The sequence below is a fragment of the Raphanus sativus genome, chromosome 1 (assembly GCF_000801105.2).
Source record: "Raphanus sativus cultivar WK10039 chromosome 1, ASM80110v3, whole genome shotgun sequence".
NCBI classification, from domain to species: Eukaryota; Viridiplantae; Streptophyta; class Magnoliopsida; order Brassicales; family Brassicaceae; genus Raphanus; species Raphanus sativus.
Genome location: NC_079511.1, coordinates 22998819 through 23014061, shown reverse-complemented (window position 1 = coordinate 23014061; position 15243 = coordinate 22998819). Strand labels below are relative to the sequence as shown.

Sequence of the window (15243 nt, the reverse complement as noted above, 5' to 3'; positions counted from 1 at the left end):
CTAATTTTATTTTTTCAAATTAATATATACCAAATTACTAAAAATCAAAAATATATTTACACATCTAAGATAAAGAACTAAACTAATACAACGAATACAATTCATAAGATTTGGTTGGATTAGATTAAAAATAGTTATAATTTAATTTTACATACTATATGTAACACTATATACCCAAAAAATGAGTAACTAGACCAATCCAATTTTTTTATACAAAGTTAGACATTAAATAAAGTAATATATTTTTATTTATAAAAATATTTTATACATATAAATTATAGAGTGACTCAACTTATCACTAAATAAATATGAAATTTTCAAATAATATTATAAATATATTAACCAAGTATTATAATTTAGTATTTTATATAACTTATAAATATAGGGTATGAAAAGACTATCATTGTTATATATATATATATATATATATATATATATATTTATGTAACTTTGAATCGATCAACACTTTAGTTTACTCTTACTATTCGATTCTCAAAATAAAAAATATTAAATTATATATAATCTCACCAATATATATTTTACAAATCTAAGATAAGAGTCAAAATACATGAAAATAACAAAATAAATCAAAATTTAATCAGTATAACAAAAATATTATAGTTGAGTAAGAAAATTTGTTGAATTGGGAAATTAAATGTTATCTAATATATCTAAATAATAACCAAACAGTCAAGATATTATATATCAAAATTATATGTCTAACTAAAATAACAAAATATTATTTAAAATAAATCATGCATATTGATTAAAATATAAATAACAGAATAACTGAAAATAAAAATAAATTATTATAATGTATTTTAGTTTTAAATATTTAACCCCGTGCATGAGCACGGGAAAATCACCTAGTTTAAGAATAAGTACATTCACAAACTGTAGTTTTTAATGCTACTTCCTTTTTTCTTCTCACATTTTGTCCTATCTTTTACTATAGTTGGATTTCTAGTTTTCATGAGCACGAGACATTGCTACAAGAAAATGAATTATAGGAGATCACTTTAGTCGGAAGAAGTTCAACGGAACACATTCAGCGAAACTCCTGTTCTCCAAAAACCTTCGCCTTCCTCACAAACACTGCCCTTATGCCACCCAAGGGGTTCAACAAAAGTCGTTTTGTGAACAGAAGCTGCACTAGAACCGCGCATCAGCGTATACTGAAAAGCCAAGGAAGAAAAGTGGGTAGCAGATCTAGGGAGTGTGGGTGCGTCTTAATGTGGAAAAGATGATGCGGGTGTAACATCTTCCCACATTATGACGCGCTCACACTCCCCACAGGTCGTTTTTCTATCCTCTTTTCTTCATTGGGTTATGAGTGTAAGATGATGTCAGATTCTAGTGCAGCTGTTGTTCACAAAACGATTTTCGTTGAATCCCCTTGGATGGCATAAGGGCTGTGATTGTGCGGAAGGCGAAGGTTTATGGAGCACAGGAGCTTCGCTGATTGTGGCCCGTTGAACTTCTTCCCACTGAAACGAGCTCATATAATTCATTTTCTTGTAGGAATGCCTCGTGCTCATGAAAACTAGAAATCCAACTATAGTAAATATAGTTCAAAGAGTGAGAAGGAAAAAATGAAGTAGCGTTAAGAAAGATAGGTTGTAAATATATTTACTCTTGCAAATAGTTTTTGAAATTATAGATTCTACTATAACAATATATATCAAAAATAGTTTTTAATCCCCTATATATTATTTGAGAAGCATTTAAAAAATATGAACCTTAGTTTTGTAAGAATTAGAAAAGTACCTCATCCTACGTGTCAATCAATTAGGACATTAATTAATTCTATGTGGCATCATTACATTCAATTGGAAAATTGGTTGGTCCACATTAGAATTTCATTTGTTGCTAAATACATTTAATATTAAACTATATGATATTACGTAATGAAATTTATTATATTATAGGGATATTAAACTATACCATCTCGCGTATCTTACTTAGCCAGAGCCGCATTTCATATCATGATTAATCTCATCGTCTATAAGCACACTAGAAGAATTCTATTATCATCTCACAAACACATTATTAATAAATAACTACTTTAGAATGCAATCATCTGAACATTTGCCACATACTAATTAACTACTGGTCTTTGTGACGGCTTATATATTTGTTTACATACTCACAAGTAGATGATGTATAGGATTGTTTTAGGGATCTCATGTGTAGATATATATTTGATCTAGGAACTGCCCACGTACATGATATATTAGTATAAGCATTTGATCAATAGAGCATTACTGAATCTCAACATTCTAGCAATCTATCAATCAAGTTCATGCTTAGAATTATCTCCAAAATGTCAATCTAGCAGTAAAGTTCATTCTTAACGGTATACCACGGTTTAGAAATTTTGTACATAATTCTATGATTTTTATGCCAACTGAACCGGACCAGGTCATAAAAAAATTGTGACCGGTTAAAAAAGGAGTGAAGTAGTTTTATGTTGGCTTCTTACGAAAGTTTATCGTGTGGAAATTTATAGAACACTAGGTGATTTTCCCGTGCTCATGCACGGATATAAATATTTATAAAGTAAATATAATATACTAATTAATTGCTATTTACTTTTAATTTTTAATTAATTTATATTAATAATATTATATTATTTTAATTAGATATATGATTTTAGATATATTATATCTAGTCGGTTTTGTTATTTTTACGGTCGATTTAGTTATGATTTGGGTATATTGGATTGCATCTATTTCTCTGAATTCAACTATAATATTTTTTATTATATTATAGTCGGGTTTTTTTTCTAAATATATTAAAATTTTGATTAGTTTTCTTATTAACATTTAGGTTCGTTGTTGTTTTAAATATGTAATTATATTTTAGGAAGATTATGTATAACTTAAGATATATTGTGCTGCAACAACCGTTTTACGTCATTCATATGGATTCGGAGCTACCGGTTTGGTTCACAGAGTCCATATGAGTCTGTTTTGTTGTTGAAAAAAAAGAAGATATATTGTGCTTAAAATGAACTAAAAAATAAACTAAAGTGTTTGAATCAAAATTATGTAAATAAATATAATGATAATATTCTGAAGTCTCATGCATATATATAAATTTTACAAAAAACTAAATTGTTACAGTTGATTAATATTTTATTTTCATTTGTCAATGTGTTTTGAGTCATCCTATCATTTATATTTATGAAATAAATTATTATTATTGTAAAATTATATTTTTTTATTATAGTTAAATCTATGATTTTAGATATAAATTGGATTAGTCGAGTAACTCATGTTGTGAGTATATTAACTTACATATGTTCTTTCAAATTCAAGTTGAGTATAATTTTTTATTATAATTAAGTCAAGTCAAATTAATTTATTTATCGTTTAAATGTGAATGTATTTTCATAATATATATCAAATTAAATATTGATTTTATAAATTATATTAGAAAAGATGATATATAGAAAGTTACTTCTCATACTTTTGGAAAGCTCGTGAACTCATATCAATATTTATAATAAAAAAGTATTTTTATAAATTCTAACTAATTTCATGTCTTCTCTGATTATGGTTATATTAAAAAGTTACACAAACATAAAAACATTGAATTTAAAAGCAAATTTAATATTAAAAAACATACAATTTTAATAATGATAAAATATAATATATTTACCTCGTTAAAGTATATAGTGTGATTTTAAATATTTTATAACTGTTTGATCAAAAAGATGTTTATTGTCAACCTTTATTTCTCGTTATATCTCTTAAAAATAAGCAGAAAAAAATTGTGATTGCATCTGAGAAATCATATGATATAAGTAAAGTATAATTTATAGATATTTTTGTTGTAATTGAAAGATATTATAGTAACCAAAATATAGGAAATACAAATAGCATTTCAATAATACTAACTATAAATGATTTTAGTCAATATATCAGTTTATGTTACTTAATTATTTTATGTAATCATCTAAAAAATAGATAGATATATAAAAATTATTTCTGTTACTTTGAAAAATATAAAGAAAGTATATTATTATTATATTTTATGTTATTTTAAAAATATATTTAATACAATATTAATATTTTGTGAACTTTCCTTTTTAATGATAGCATATTATTTATTCATATATTTTCGTTTATAAATTCAATTTATAGCCTCTATAAATATTTCCTTTTTTATTATATATTTTATTTGTAAAATTTTACAAAAGGAATTTAAATAAAAAATCAATTATAGTATTTAAATATTCTATTTTTGATTCATTAAGGGTATCAATGTAATCAACCACCGTGAAAGTTAACGTGAACGTGACACATAGGAAACTGACTTCTCAAATAATATTATAGAGATCTTTATGTACAAGTTTGATGGGATATGCATATAGGAATATTAATTTAATATGTAATTACTATCAAAGATATTTTTTATATGCTACGTGACCAAGTCTAACATACTTGGTAAGTCTTAACATATTTGGTGCATATATTATTATTAATAGTGCCTAGAAAAGAAAGGCAATTAGAGATAATTTACTATATAATTCTTAGATAAGATATGCCGTTTATTTGATGTGATCTGCTAACCACATCTAACTTACCATATTAATCCATCACATTAACTTGCCTACAATAATTTTTTTATACTTTCTATTGAAGTAACATTAATTATTTTGTCTTATTAATTAAATACGAATAGCCTACTATATATAGAGTATGGACGTTGTACAATAAAACATAGGGATAGGGATAGACAAATAAACAAATTGAACCGAATCAAATCAGACCAACCGAATCAGACAAACCAAAATCTATTATTAAATCATTCAGACTTTTTCAACCCGGACGGTTGTGTTCAGTTTAAAACCAAACCAAACTGAGAAACCAATGAATTTATGTAACTATTTGAATTAAACATAGAAGTAATATCAAGATACTACAGTAAAAACTCTATAAATTAATAATATTGGAACAATGGTATTTTATTAATTTATAGTATTATTAATTTATAAAAAAAAAATCTATTTTTTGTTTATAAGATAAGAAAATATTTTATCTCACGTATATATATTGATTAAATTTTGGAAATTTGACTTTTATATTGTTTATAATATTATTTGGAGTATTTTTTATTTTTATAGAACTTGAAGGTTTGGATATGATTTTACTAAATATTATCAAATATATTGTTTTTCGTTGTAAATATAAAACCAGCGATATAATGTTGAGTTTGTACTTATATAAAATTTATATATAGACAGATTATTAGTTTATGATTTTAACTGGACTATATATTTACATAGAACTTTATAAAAAATATTATTTTATTATTTTATCGATTTGTGTCATTTTTAAAATAACCCAATTCGAAACCAAAAAAATTAATAATTTATAGTGTTTATTAATTTTCATAATATGATTTAAGCTGTATAGAAACATATTATATTAACTATAAGTGATTGTATACCTATGACTGATTTTATACAATTTAATCTAAAGATATGACCTTTGTATATATACAAATTTCATTAGTTTTTTCTTATTCTTTTACCCTGCGCAAGGCGCAGGTCTCAACTTAGTATATTATTATAGTAGAATCGATAACTTCAAAAATTATCTTTAAGAATAAGTTCATTCACAAACTGTGGTTTTTAACGCTACTTCCTTTTTTCCTTCTCACTCTCTGTCCTATCTTTTACTATAGTTGGATTTATAGTTTTCATGAGCACAAGACATTGGTACAAGAAAATAAATTATAGGAGAGCACTTTAGTGGGAAGAAATTCAACAGAACACATTCAGTGAAACGGATGTTCTCCAAAAACCTTCGCCTTCCTAACAAACACAGCCCTTATGCCACCCAAGGGGGTTCAACAAAAGTCGTTTTGTGAACAGAAGCTGCACTAGAACCGCGCATCATTGTACACTCAAAAGCCAAGGAAGAAAAGTGGGTAGCAGATCTAGGGAGTGTGGACGCGTCTTAATGTGAGAAAGATGATGTGGGCGTAACATTTTCCCACATTATGACGTGCTCACACTCCCCACAGATCGTTTTGCTACACGTTTTTTCCTTGGGTTATGAGTGTAAAATGATGTGAGATTCTAGTGCAGCTGCTGTTCACAAAACGACTTCTGTTGAACCCTCTTGGATGGCCTAAGGGCTGTGTTTTTGCGGAAGGCAAAGGTTTTTGGACCATAGGAAAGTCGCTGACTGTGGCCTGTTAAACTTCTTCCCACTTAAGTGCTCTCCTATAATTCATTTTCTTGTAGCAATGTCTCGTTCTCATGGAAATTAGAAATTCAACTATAGTAAATATAAGACAGAGAGCAAGAAGGAAAAAAAAGTAACATTAAAAACGATAGTTTGTAAATATATTTACTATTGCAAATAGTTTTTAAAGTTATCGATTCTACTATAATAATATATATCATAAATAGTTTTGAAGTTATTTAGAATTTTGTTATGTAATTTTAAAGATAAATTTATATTTTTATACAAAAAGTAATTTACATTCTAAATTTTTTAAAATATAATTTTAATTTTAAAATATTAAATCTATTTAAATGCGCAAAAAAACATTATACAACATAAACTCTATAAATTAATACTTTAAAATTAATAAACCAGATATATTAATAATTATCTCATGTGCGAAGTTGAACCAATATAAAAACATATCCGAATTTGATAAGCTAATAAGATCATTAAATATTTTGAAAACTTTTTGATAGATATATATTCCCATTAAAATCATAATTTATTAATTAATATATAAATTTTATAAACATAAAAAATATTTCTTATTATAATTTAAAATTAAAATATATCTGTAAATTATATTTATTTTCATATTTTGGATTTATTTTTTATTTTTTTTTTTTTTGTTCAAATATTTTGGATTTATTTTATCAATTACATAAAATGCATTTGTCTTCAGTGGTACATATTGAATTACATAAAAGGTAAATATTCTAATAAAATGATGGTAATTCTAATCTATAAATTTTAATCAATATAACATATTTTGAAATGAAATTTTGTTACTTTAAATTTATTCTATCTGTATATTTATAAGTAAAATTTCTATAAATTTGTAACTCTTTAAATTAATAAATTATAATAGTCTCAAAATTTTTAACTAATAGAGTTCTGGTTGTATATTCTTATACTCACTTTTCAAAAAGTATTATTTTCTTCTATTAATCTGAAGTTTGAACAATAAAATTCTAAATATTCTACTATTTGTTATTTTGTCTTTTTATCATTTAATTTTTGAATAATTTATTTAAACATAAAATAATAATATAAATATGTAAAATTTAAATAAGTCATTATAATTACAATTACTAATTTTTGGTGTTTGAACATTTCACGTAGATAGAAAGGACCCCAATTATATAATAGGTTTTTCCTATCAGTTCCGAGAAAAACAAATATATACTTCATTAGCAGACCACAACATATAATTTTTAAAATTAAATTGATCTATAATTGGAACAGAATAAGCTAGTAATTTGATAAATAGCAATAAAAAAATTCAGCATGAATCACAAAGAATATTTTGAAAAACAAAGTAGAAACAAATATATAAAAAGGCAAAGGATAGAAGAAACACGAAACATCAACCAATATATCTTGTTTAAATGTTTTTGACAAGGAGCAGCTCTGGATCTGGATATCTTAATTTTTATGTTTTGGTATCCTAATCAGAATTCGTATTTTTAAAATGTAATAAAATTTATTTTAAAATAATAATATTTATATATAAAATTAATTTTTAATATATATTTTTGTATATTATATATATATATATTAAAATACTGTACAATAATGTAATTTAAGATTTTCTAAAATTTCTTAATGTTTTCTACGATTTTGAATCAGGAATCTTGGGTATCTTGATGATTAAACAAATATCCAGTAGCTGGATATTAAAAAACGATGGATCTAGATTCAGGTAGTAAAAGGACATATTTGATGAATCTGGGTACCCTAAATTTCTGGATATTCAGATCCGTATCACCCTTAAAACCAAAAATAACAACAAAATTAAAGAATTTTCCCAACATACATTTTCATAAAGAATAACCAAGGTTAATATTTGAAAATATATCATAGTACATTAACAAATACTACAAATACCACAAGTAAAAACCAAGAATGCAAAAAAAATAATCCAATAGATATGAAATATAAAAGGGATCTACAGTATATTTTAAAACAAAAACACATAAATACATATAAATTTAGAAAAAATAATTTAAAAACAATTTATAACAAAAAATATAAATGAAAGAAGATGCAAACTAATCGCTTAGCATGCAAGATGATGATCCATAGTGAATATCAAAATCGTAAAAGAGAACAAGAGGTCTAATACCTTCCTTATCGAATTCTCAAAGGAAAGAAGCTTATTGTTATGAAGCTTATGAAGATCATCAAGGGCTGTGGTTGATCTTTTAATACACTGAGCTAATGATTCATCATCATCTGCGTCATGAAAACAGCCTCGTGCTCTAGCATCATTTGCTAACTCACGCCATACTGATTTATTGTTGGTCAAAGTCGACTGGTTTCCAAGAATCCATAAGCAGTATCTACAAGTGAAGTTAATGAGTGAAGAACAACACAAAAACAGTTTTACAAATTAGCACAAGTGAAAGCCATTTCAAATATATATATATATATATATATACATATGAAAGCCATTTTTTTTTTAAACAAAAAAGCCATTTAAAAAAAAAAATAGCATAAGTGAGATACTGTTTAGATACCTCGCACGTGTGAGTGCTACATTGGTTCTTTGTTGGTTAGATAAAAAACCAATGGCTCCTTTACCGTTAGACCTAACACTCACCGTCAGGGGCGGACCCAGCCTTTGATGGGGTGTGGCATGTGCCACAGGCTAAATTATAAAAGTTCTTGTACAAAATAATTTATGAATTAAGGATGCAGCTCATTTGGTTTGAAAGGCTTATTAGTGCCCCATATAACTCGAGCCTTTTCCTTTTTGTTTTACACAATTACTATATTTTAGTCACTTTTTTCATAAAACAAATTTTCTTTTCTCCTACCCAATATAATTTTTTCTTTTGTTAATGTTAGTTTTTACCTTTTTTTTATAACACTTACTTCATTGATATTACGTTAAACATACATAGTCATAGTGAAGTTCATTTGATAAGAATCTAGGAACATAAAAGTAAAATTTGAAATAAACATTGTCTTCCATTTGATGCTTCACCAATTTGTCAGCCACCCTATTGCCTTCACGCCCTATCCACTGAAATATTACCCCTTCCAATCGATTGTTCCACCAAAGAATCTCTCGTTTCCAATTGTAGCTATCAAAATGTAGAATTTTTCCATTTAATATATCCACCACCTTCTTACTATCAGACTCAATACAGAGCTTAGAAAAACCTCTACTCCAAGCATGTTGAATAGCCATTAGAATGGCTTGCATTTCAGATTCTAGAGGAGTATTAACTATTTTGCCGACTGCTTGTACTCCTCCATGATAAAACACCCAAATGATCACGATAAACCCACCCTGCTCTACTTCTCTCTGTATTACTTTGAAAACATCCATCAACATTGATCTTCATCCAATTTTCTGGTGGTTTCTTCCAATGTACCTCTCTGTTACATCTTGTCGGATGATTTGTACTTTGGTAACTTGTATCAATATCCCGAGAATTCTCATGCCACTCTTTTGCATCAGTGATACTCTGTTGAAGTAGAATTCTCCAAGGAATGACCTTCCTACGAAAAATAAGCATATTTCGGCTTTTCCAAAGCCTCCATAAAATCCATATAGGATGATCTTGTAATTGTGCTAATGAAGAAACAGAGCAGCACCTGATACATTCCTCAATCTTTTCCTCAAGAGTTGTAGTAGAATTGGTAAGAATAGTGTTTGCTAATCCTGACGCCCGCCAGACCATTTTAGCATACAGACATTCAAATAACAGGTGTACTTCAGTCTCCTCTTCTTGATAGCATCTCTTGCAGACTGCATCTTGTATTATATGCCTACGCTTCAGATTGGAACCCACTGGAAGACTTCAGTTTTTACCTTTTATAAAACAAAAAGTTCTTTATTTATGTTTTACTTAACGAGTATTTGTAACTATAATTTAAAAATTGCAACAAAATTATGTATGGTATATAATTACGTAATATTACTCAACGCTATTCAACATTATGAAAATGATTTACTTTTTTAGTTGATTCAAGTTTTTAAAATAAAATGTAAAATATTAAAGTAATGTAATTTTTAATCGTATATATAATCTAATATAAACTACTGTACTACAATTTTTTAAAATAATCTAATTTACAAATTTATAGTTATATTTCAATATATACAAAATAAAATTTATATAAAAAATAATATATATATATTGTACCCCATATTAAATAATTTTCTGGATCCGCCCCTGCTCACCGTTCCTCATCCTCATCGTCTTCGCCTTCTTTAAATAAACTTTCTCCCGAGCTACATCTCCGTCAACGATCTCCGATCAATTTCAATCAGGTTCCATCTCTCTCTCTCTCTCTCTCTCTCTCTCTCTCTCTCTCTCTCTCTCTCTCTCTCTCTCTCTCTTCCTCCTCATCACTGATCTATATACTACGATTTAGATTATTCCCTCAAATCGCATTTCCTCTAGGTTTTCTAGATTCAATCCAATTTCTCTGCCTCCGTTGCTCAAAACACGACCTTTCTTATTGTTTATGGTTTGGATTCGCCTTCTTTAGCTCGTTTTGACCTTATTCGATCGAAACGTCTCTGGAGATATTGTTGTTCCTTCTTGCGATGGAGGGAACACTTAAGATAATTATTTTGGGAAAATCGCATAAAAAACCCTCAAAGTGTCACTTACTAGCATTTTAAACCTTGAAGTTTTTTCACTAACACTTTTAACCTTTAAAATGACATTTGTATCATAAAAAACTTCCAAATCAAAAAATTGACCGTTTCAGCAGGTAATTTTTCAAAAATAATTATTTAATTAATAAAATAAACAAAATAAATAAATAAAAATCCAAAAAATATAAAAATCGAAAATTTTAATAAAATTTACAAAAATAAAAAAAATAAAAAAATAAATTAAAATTTTAGAAAATTAAATAAATATATTAAAAATTAAATTATTTTCTAAAATATTAATAAAAATAACTAAAAATTAATAATAAATAAGATTAAATTTAAATTGAGAATAACTAAATAAAAAGTTCACAATTTTTTTTAAAAATGGAAAATATAAAATTCAAAATTCAAAATTCACAAGTGACGATGATGGTTTCTCACATAACCATTAACATTGACGATAATTGTTATATCTCTAATGATAGTTTCCAACATCATCTTAAAATGACAAAAAAAAAATCTTTTTCAAACTTTTGAATTTTCATTTTTTTGAAATATATGAATTTTTTTTTATTTTCTCTTTTTAGTTTGATCTCATTTATTTTTGAATTTTAATTTTCTAAATAATAATTAATTTCGGATTTTCTTCTAACTTTTTTGATTCTTATGTAATTATATTAATTAATAAAAATCAGAAAATTAGAAAAAATCAGAAAATTAATTAAAATTTAGTAAATTAAAATTCAAAACTAAATGAGATCAAATTAAAAAAAACAGAAAAATAAAAAATTCATATATTTCAAAAAAGTGAAAATTCAAAAGTTTGAAAAAGATTTTTTTTTGTCATTTTCAAGATGATGTTGGAAACTATCGTTGGAGATATGGCAATTATCGTCATTGTTAATGGTTATGTGAGAAACCATCATCGTCACTAGTGAATTTTGAATTTTATATTTTCCATTTTTTAAAATTTTAATTTATTTAATTTTCTAAAATTTTAATTTTTTTTTGATTTTTTTTTTCATTTTTGTAAATTTTATTAGAATTTTCGATTTTTATTTATTTTTTGAATTTTTATTTATTTATTTTGTTTATTTTATTAATTAAATAATTATTTTTGAAAAATTACCTGCTGAACTGGTCAATTTTTTGATTTGGAGGTTTTTTATGGTCACTTTGAAGATTAAAAGTGTTAGTGAAAAACTTCAAGGTTTAAAGTGGTAGTAAGTGACACTTTGAGGGTTTTTTATGTGATTTTCACTAATTATTTTAGTTAAAAATATCTCAAAATATATAAAGGGCTTGGTGTTCAAAAAAAATATATATAAAGGGCTTTATGTGTTTTTTTTTACTGGGCCTGGAATTTTCTAGACTGTAGAGATCAGGGCCTCACACTATTCTCTGGCTTATCAAGGTTGGAGAAGTGCGTGTCTAAACAAGCAGTCGACCTCCAGCGTCTGTTTCTGAAGATTTTTCATTATTATTTTCAAATAACGACGATTTGAACCAACTACGAAAGGTGCCACATTTCTCTCTCTCTTCCAGTTTCATTTTTTATCTCAAGTGAAGAATCTTCATTTAACCAGATCGTATTAAACCGGTTTAATCGTCTATCTTTCTCCGTCGCTGCTGCCGCAGATTCGAACCTTTCTATCCGAAGTTATTCTCCTTTTCGTTTTTTGGTTTTGATTTTAGCAATGGATGGTGATGATTCGTGTAGCTTGGTTTTGTGTGGGAAGTCCTCTGTTGAGAATGATACAGCAAAGCGTTTGAAGAACGAGAACTTGCTTAAGCTCCCAGATGATACTTCTAAAGTTTCACTCTTTTTAGCTTCCGAGATCAAGAATTTGGTTAGAGATTATGATGATGATGATTCATTCAATCTTCCACTCTTCATGAACTCGCTTTCAACTTCTCGGTTCGGTCGGTTTCTCATTTGGTCTCCCCGCTTGTCTTCCACTCACGATCTTGTTTCTCAGTAAGCATTTTTTCAAAGGTTTAATTTTTGCCTGTCCAAATCTTTATTTTTTATTTTTGTTTCTTTCAGTAACTTTTCTGAGCTTCCGGTTGGTTCAGTTTGCGTCTCAGATATTCAGTTTAAGGGTAGAGGTAAGAGTTTGTTGGATTTAGCTGTCTAGTAAGAATAAAAAAAAAAACGGAATGTGTAATTAAGGAATAATGATGCAGGCAGAACAATGAATATCTGGGAATCTCCAAAGGGTTGTCTTATGTATTCTTTTACGGTAGAAATGGAAGATGGTCGAATCGTGCCTTTGATTCAATATGTTGTATCTCTTGCTGTTACTGAGGCTGTGAAAGATGTTTGTGACAACAAGGTAAAATCTATCTCTCTTTTGCTTCCTCCCTTCTTTGCATCAGAAACAAAAAGCTCCCTCCCTCACTATTTTTTGCTAATACAATTTCAGGGTTTGCCGTATATAGATGTTAAAATAAAGTGGCCCAATGATCTTTACTTGAATGACCTGAAAGTCGGAGGCATTTTGTGTACCTCTACCTACAGATCTAGAAAATTTCACGTTAGTGTTGGTAATACGCATTACTCTTCCTTCTGTACAAGTTGCGTTTGACTTGTTCTACCTCCATTGCTTCCAAGAAAATGGCAAAACTGATCTTTTTTTTTTTTGCAGGTGTGGGATTGAATGTGGACAATGATCAACCGACCACATGCTTAAACGCTGTATTAAAAGACATATCTCCTGCATCAATTCTACTTAAAAGAGAAGAAATTATTGCTGCCTTCTTTCATAAATTCGAGAAATTCTTTGATCTGTTCATTGACCAAGGTAATGTTAAACCTCTGATCTCGGAGACTGCTTAAAGATTCATCAGTCAGTTGTTGATTAATCTTATTCTCAAGTCTTTAAGCCATGTTGTCATTCTTTTTCATTGCACTTCATTTTCCAGGTTTTAAATCTCTCGAGGAGCTTTACTACAGGACATGGCTTCACAGGTAATTTGCATTTTCAGTTTGCTTGTCACTGAAGGGTCTTTGTTATCTGAATTTGAAAAACTGATTTTTAGTTTTGGTGTATTCCATTTTCACTTTCTGAACTAGATGGCTAAACCTCGTCCATTAGCATGTTTTGCTTGGCTAAAAAAAACACCTTAATCAGTGTCATATTTTCCCTGCAATAAACTAAAAGCTCTTAAAGAAAAGAACAAGAATCAATAACTGTTGTTTTTGTTTTGTTTTGTTGATACATACACATAGTTTGCTGTATCCAAACTTCTGAATACGTTGCCCTGTATTCTCACATGTGCAGCGGGCAAAGAGTGATCATTGAAGATAAAATCGAGGACCAAGTTGTTCAAAACATTGTGACTATCCAGGTAAAGAGGAGTCTTATGGATTGGTTATATACAAATTCTAGTCATTGTGCTTTAGTTCTCCTTACATCTCCAGGGTTTGACATCTTCTGGATATCTTCTGGCTATTGGAGATGATTATCAAATGTATGAGCTTCACCCTGATGGCAATAGGTAAGGTTGAATCAATTAAATGGATAATAACACTATTATATTACATGTTAAAGGCTGATATGTAGTGTTTTTGTGTTCAACTACAGTTTTGACTTTTTCAAAGGTCTAGTCCGAAGAAAAATCTGATCCTTGAGATGTTAGCACCATGGACACGACAAGTACTTGTCACGGTTTAATCCAACGGAGAAAGTGTTTATTTATATAGATTATTACTGTGGTGTTATCCCTTATTTGAGTTATTTCCTTGTATTCACTATGAAAATATTTCGTGAAATAAGTATTGGACCAAGTAGTAATTTTCTCCAAAGTTTGGTGTGGATTTACAAGGAAGATTCCAGTCGATGCAACTATTAGTAAAAAATGACAGATTCTGTTTAGGCATTTGGTTCGTAATTTACTTATTTTTGTAACAGAACTCGGATGCAATTTACTGAAAAACCTTAAACAAAATTTTAATTCTATCCTCTTAGAGCATCTCTAATGTATTACTCCAAATTTTATTCCAAAATGATTCAACTCCATTGGAGTAAAGTTTTACTCCAATGTATTACTCCATTTTTTACTTCAAAAATAGTTAATAATTGTTAGTAATATCTTATACTTATAAAAGTTTACCAATTAACCCCAACTATTTTATGTTTGCAAAAATACCTTAAAATATAATTTATTTAAATTAAATATTTATTATTAAAAGGTACAAAAAATCATAAAAATAGAATAAAACATAATATATAAGTTGGTTCAATAATAAGTATTAGAATATTCTTCCCACAAATGATCAACTAATGCATTTCGTAATTAAAAAATGAGCTTTTTTATTTTTGATATTCCTAAATCGAGCAAGCAAATTTTGAAGCCGGACATTTAAATCACTTATTT

General features: G+C 27.5%; 1 protein-coding gene and 1 long non-coding RNA gene across 5 annotated transcripts; one reads left to right on the top strand and one right to left on the bottom strand.

The window, feature by feature from the left end:
- Window positions 1-9095: 9095 nt before the first annotated feature.
- Window positions 9096-10801, bottom strand: LOC108805474 (uncharacterized). The gene is made up of 2 exons (XR_001942417.2): window positions 10403-10801; window positions 9096-10068 (listed from the first exon to the last, which is right to left on the bottom strand). It is a non-coding gene; the product is annotated as an uncharacterized LOC108805474 (long non-coding RNA).
- Window positions 10428-14660, top strand: LOC108805431 (biotin--protein ligase 1, chloroplastic). 4 transcript variants are annotated; one of them, XM_018577488.2, is made up of 11 exons: window positions 10513-10530; window positions 12278-12382; window positions 12559-12841; window positions 12911-12972; window positions 13051-13199; window positions 13290-13410; window positions 13512-13667; window positions 13789-13834; window positions 14148-14214; window positions 14288-14364; window positions 14451-14660. In XM_018577488.2, exons 3-11 carry the CDS (start codon window positions 12561-12563, stop codon window positions 14488-14490), a joined length of 999 nt encoding a protein of 332 aa, XP_018432990.2. In that variant the 5' UTR covers window positions 10513-10530; window positions 12278-12382; window positions 12559-12560; the 3' UTR covers window positions 14491-14660. The 4 variants fall into 4 exon arrangements, with proteins under 4 accessions (XP_018432987.2, XP_018432990.2, XP_018432991.2 ...); XM_018577485.2 differs by having other exon boundaries at window positions 10428-10530; window positions 12235-12841; XM_018577489.2 differs by lacking the exon at window positions 10513-10530 and having other exon boundaries at window positions 12584-12841.
- Window positions 14661-15243: the final 583 nt, after the last annotated feature.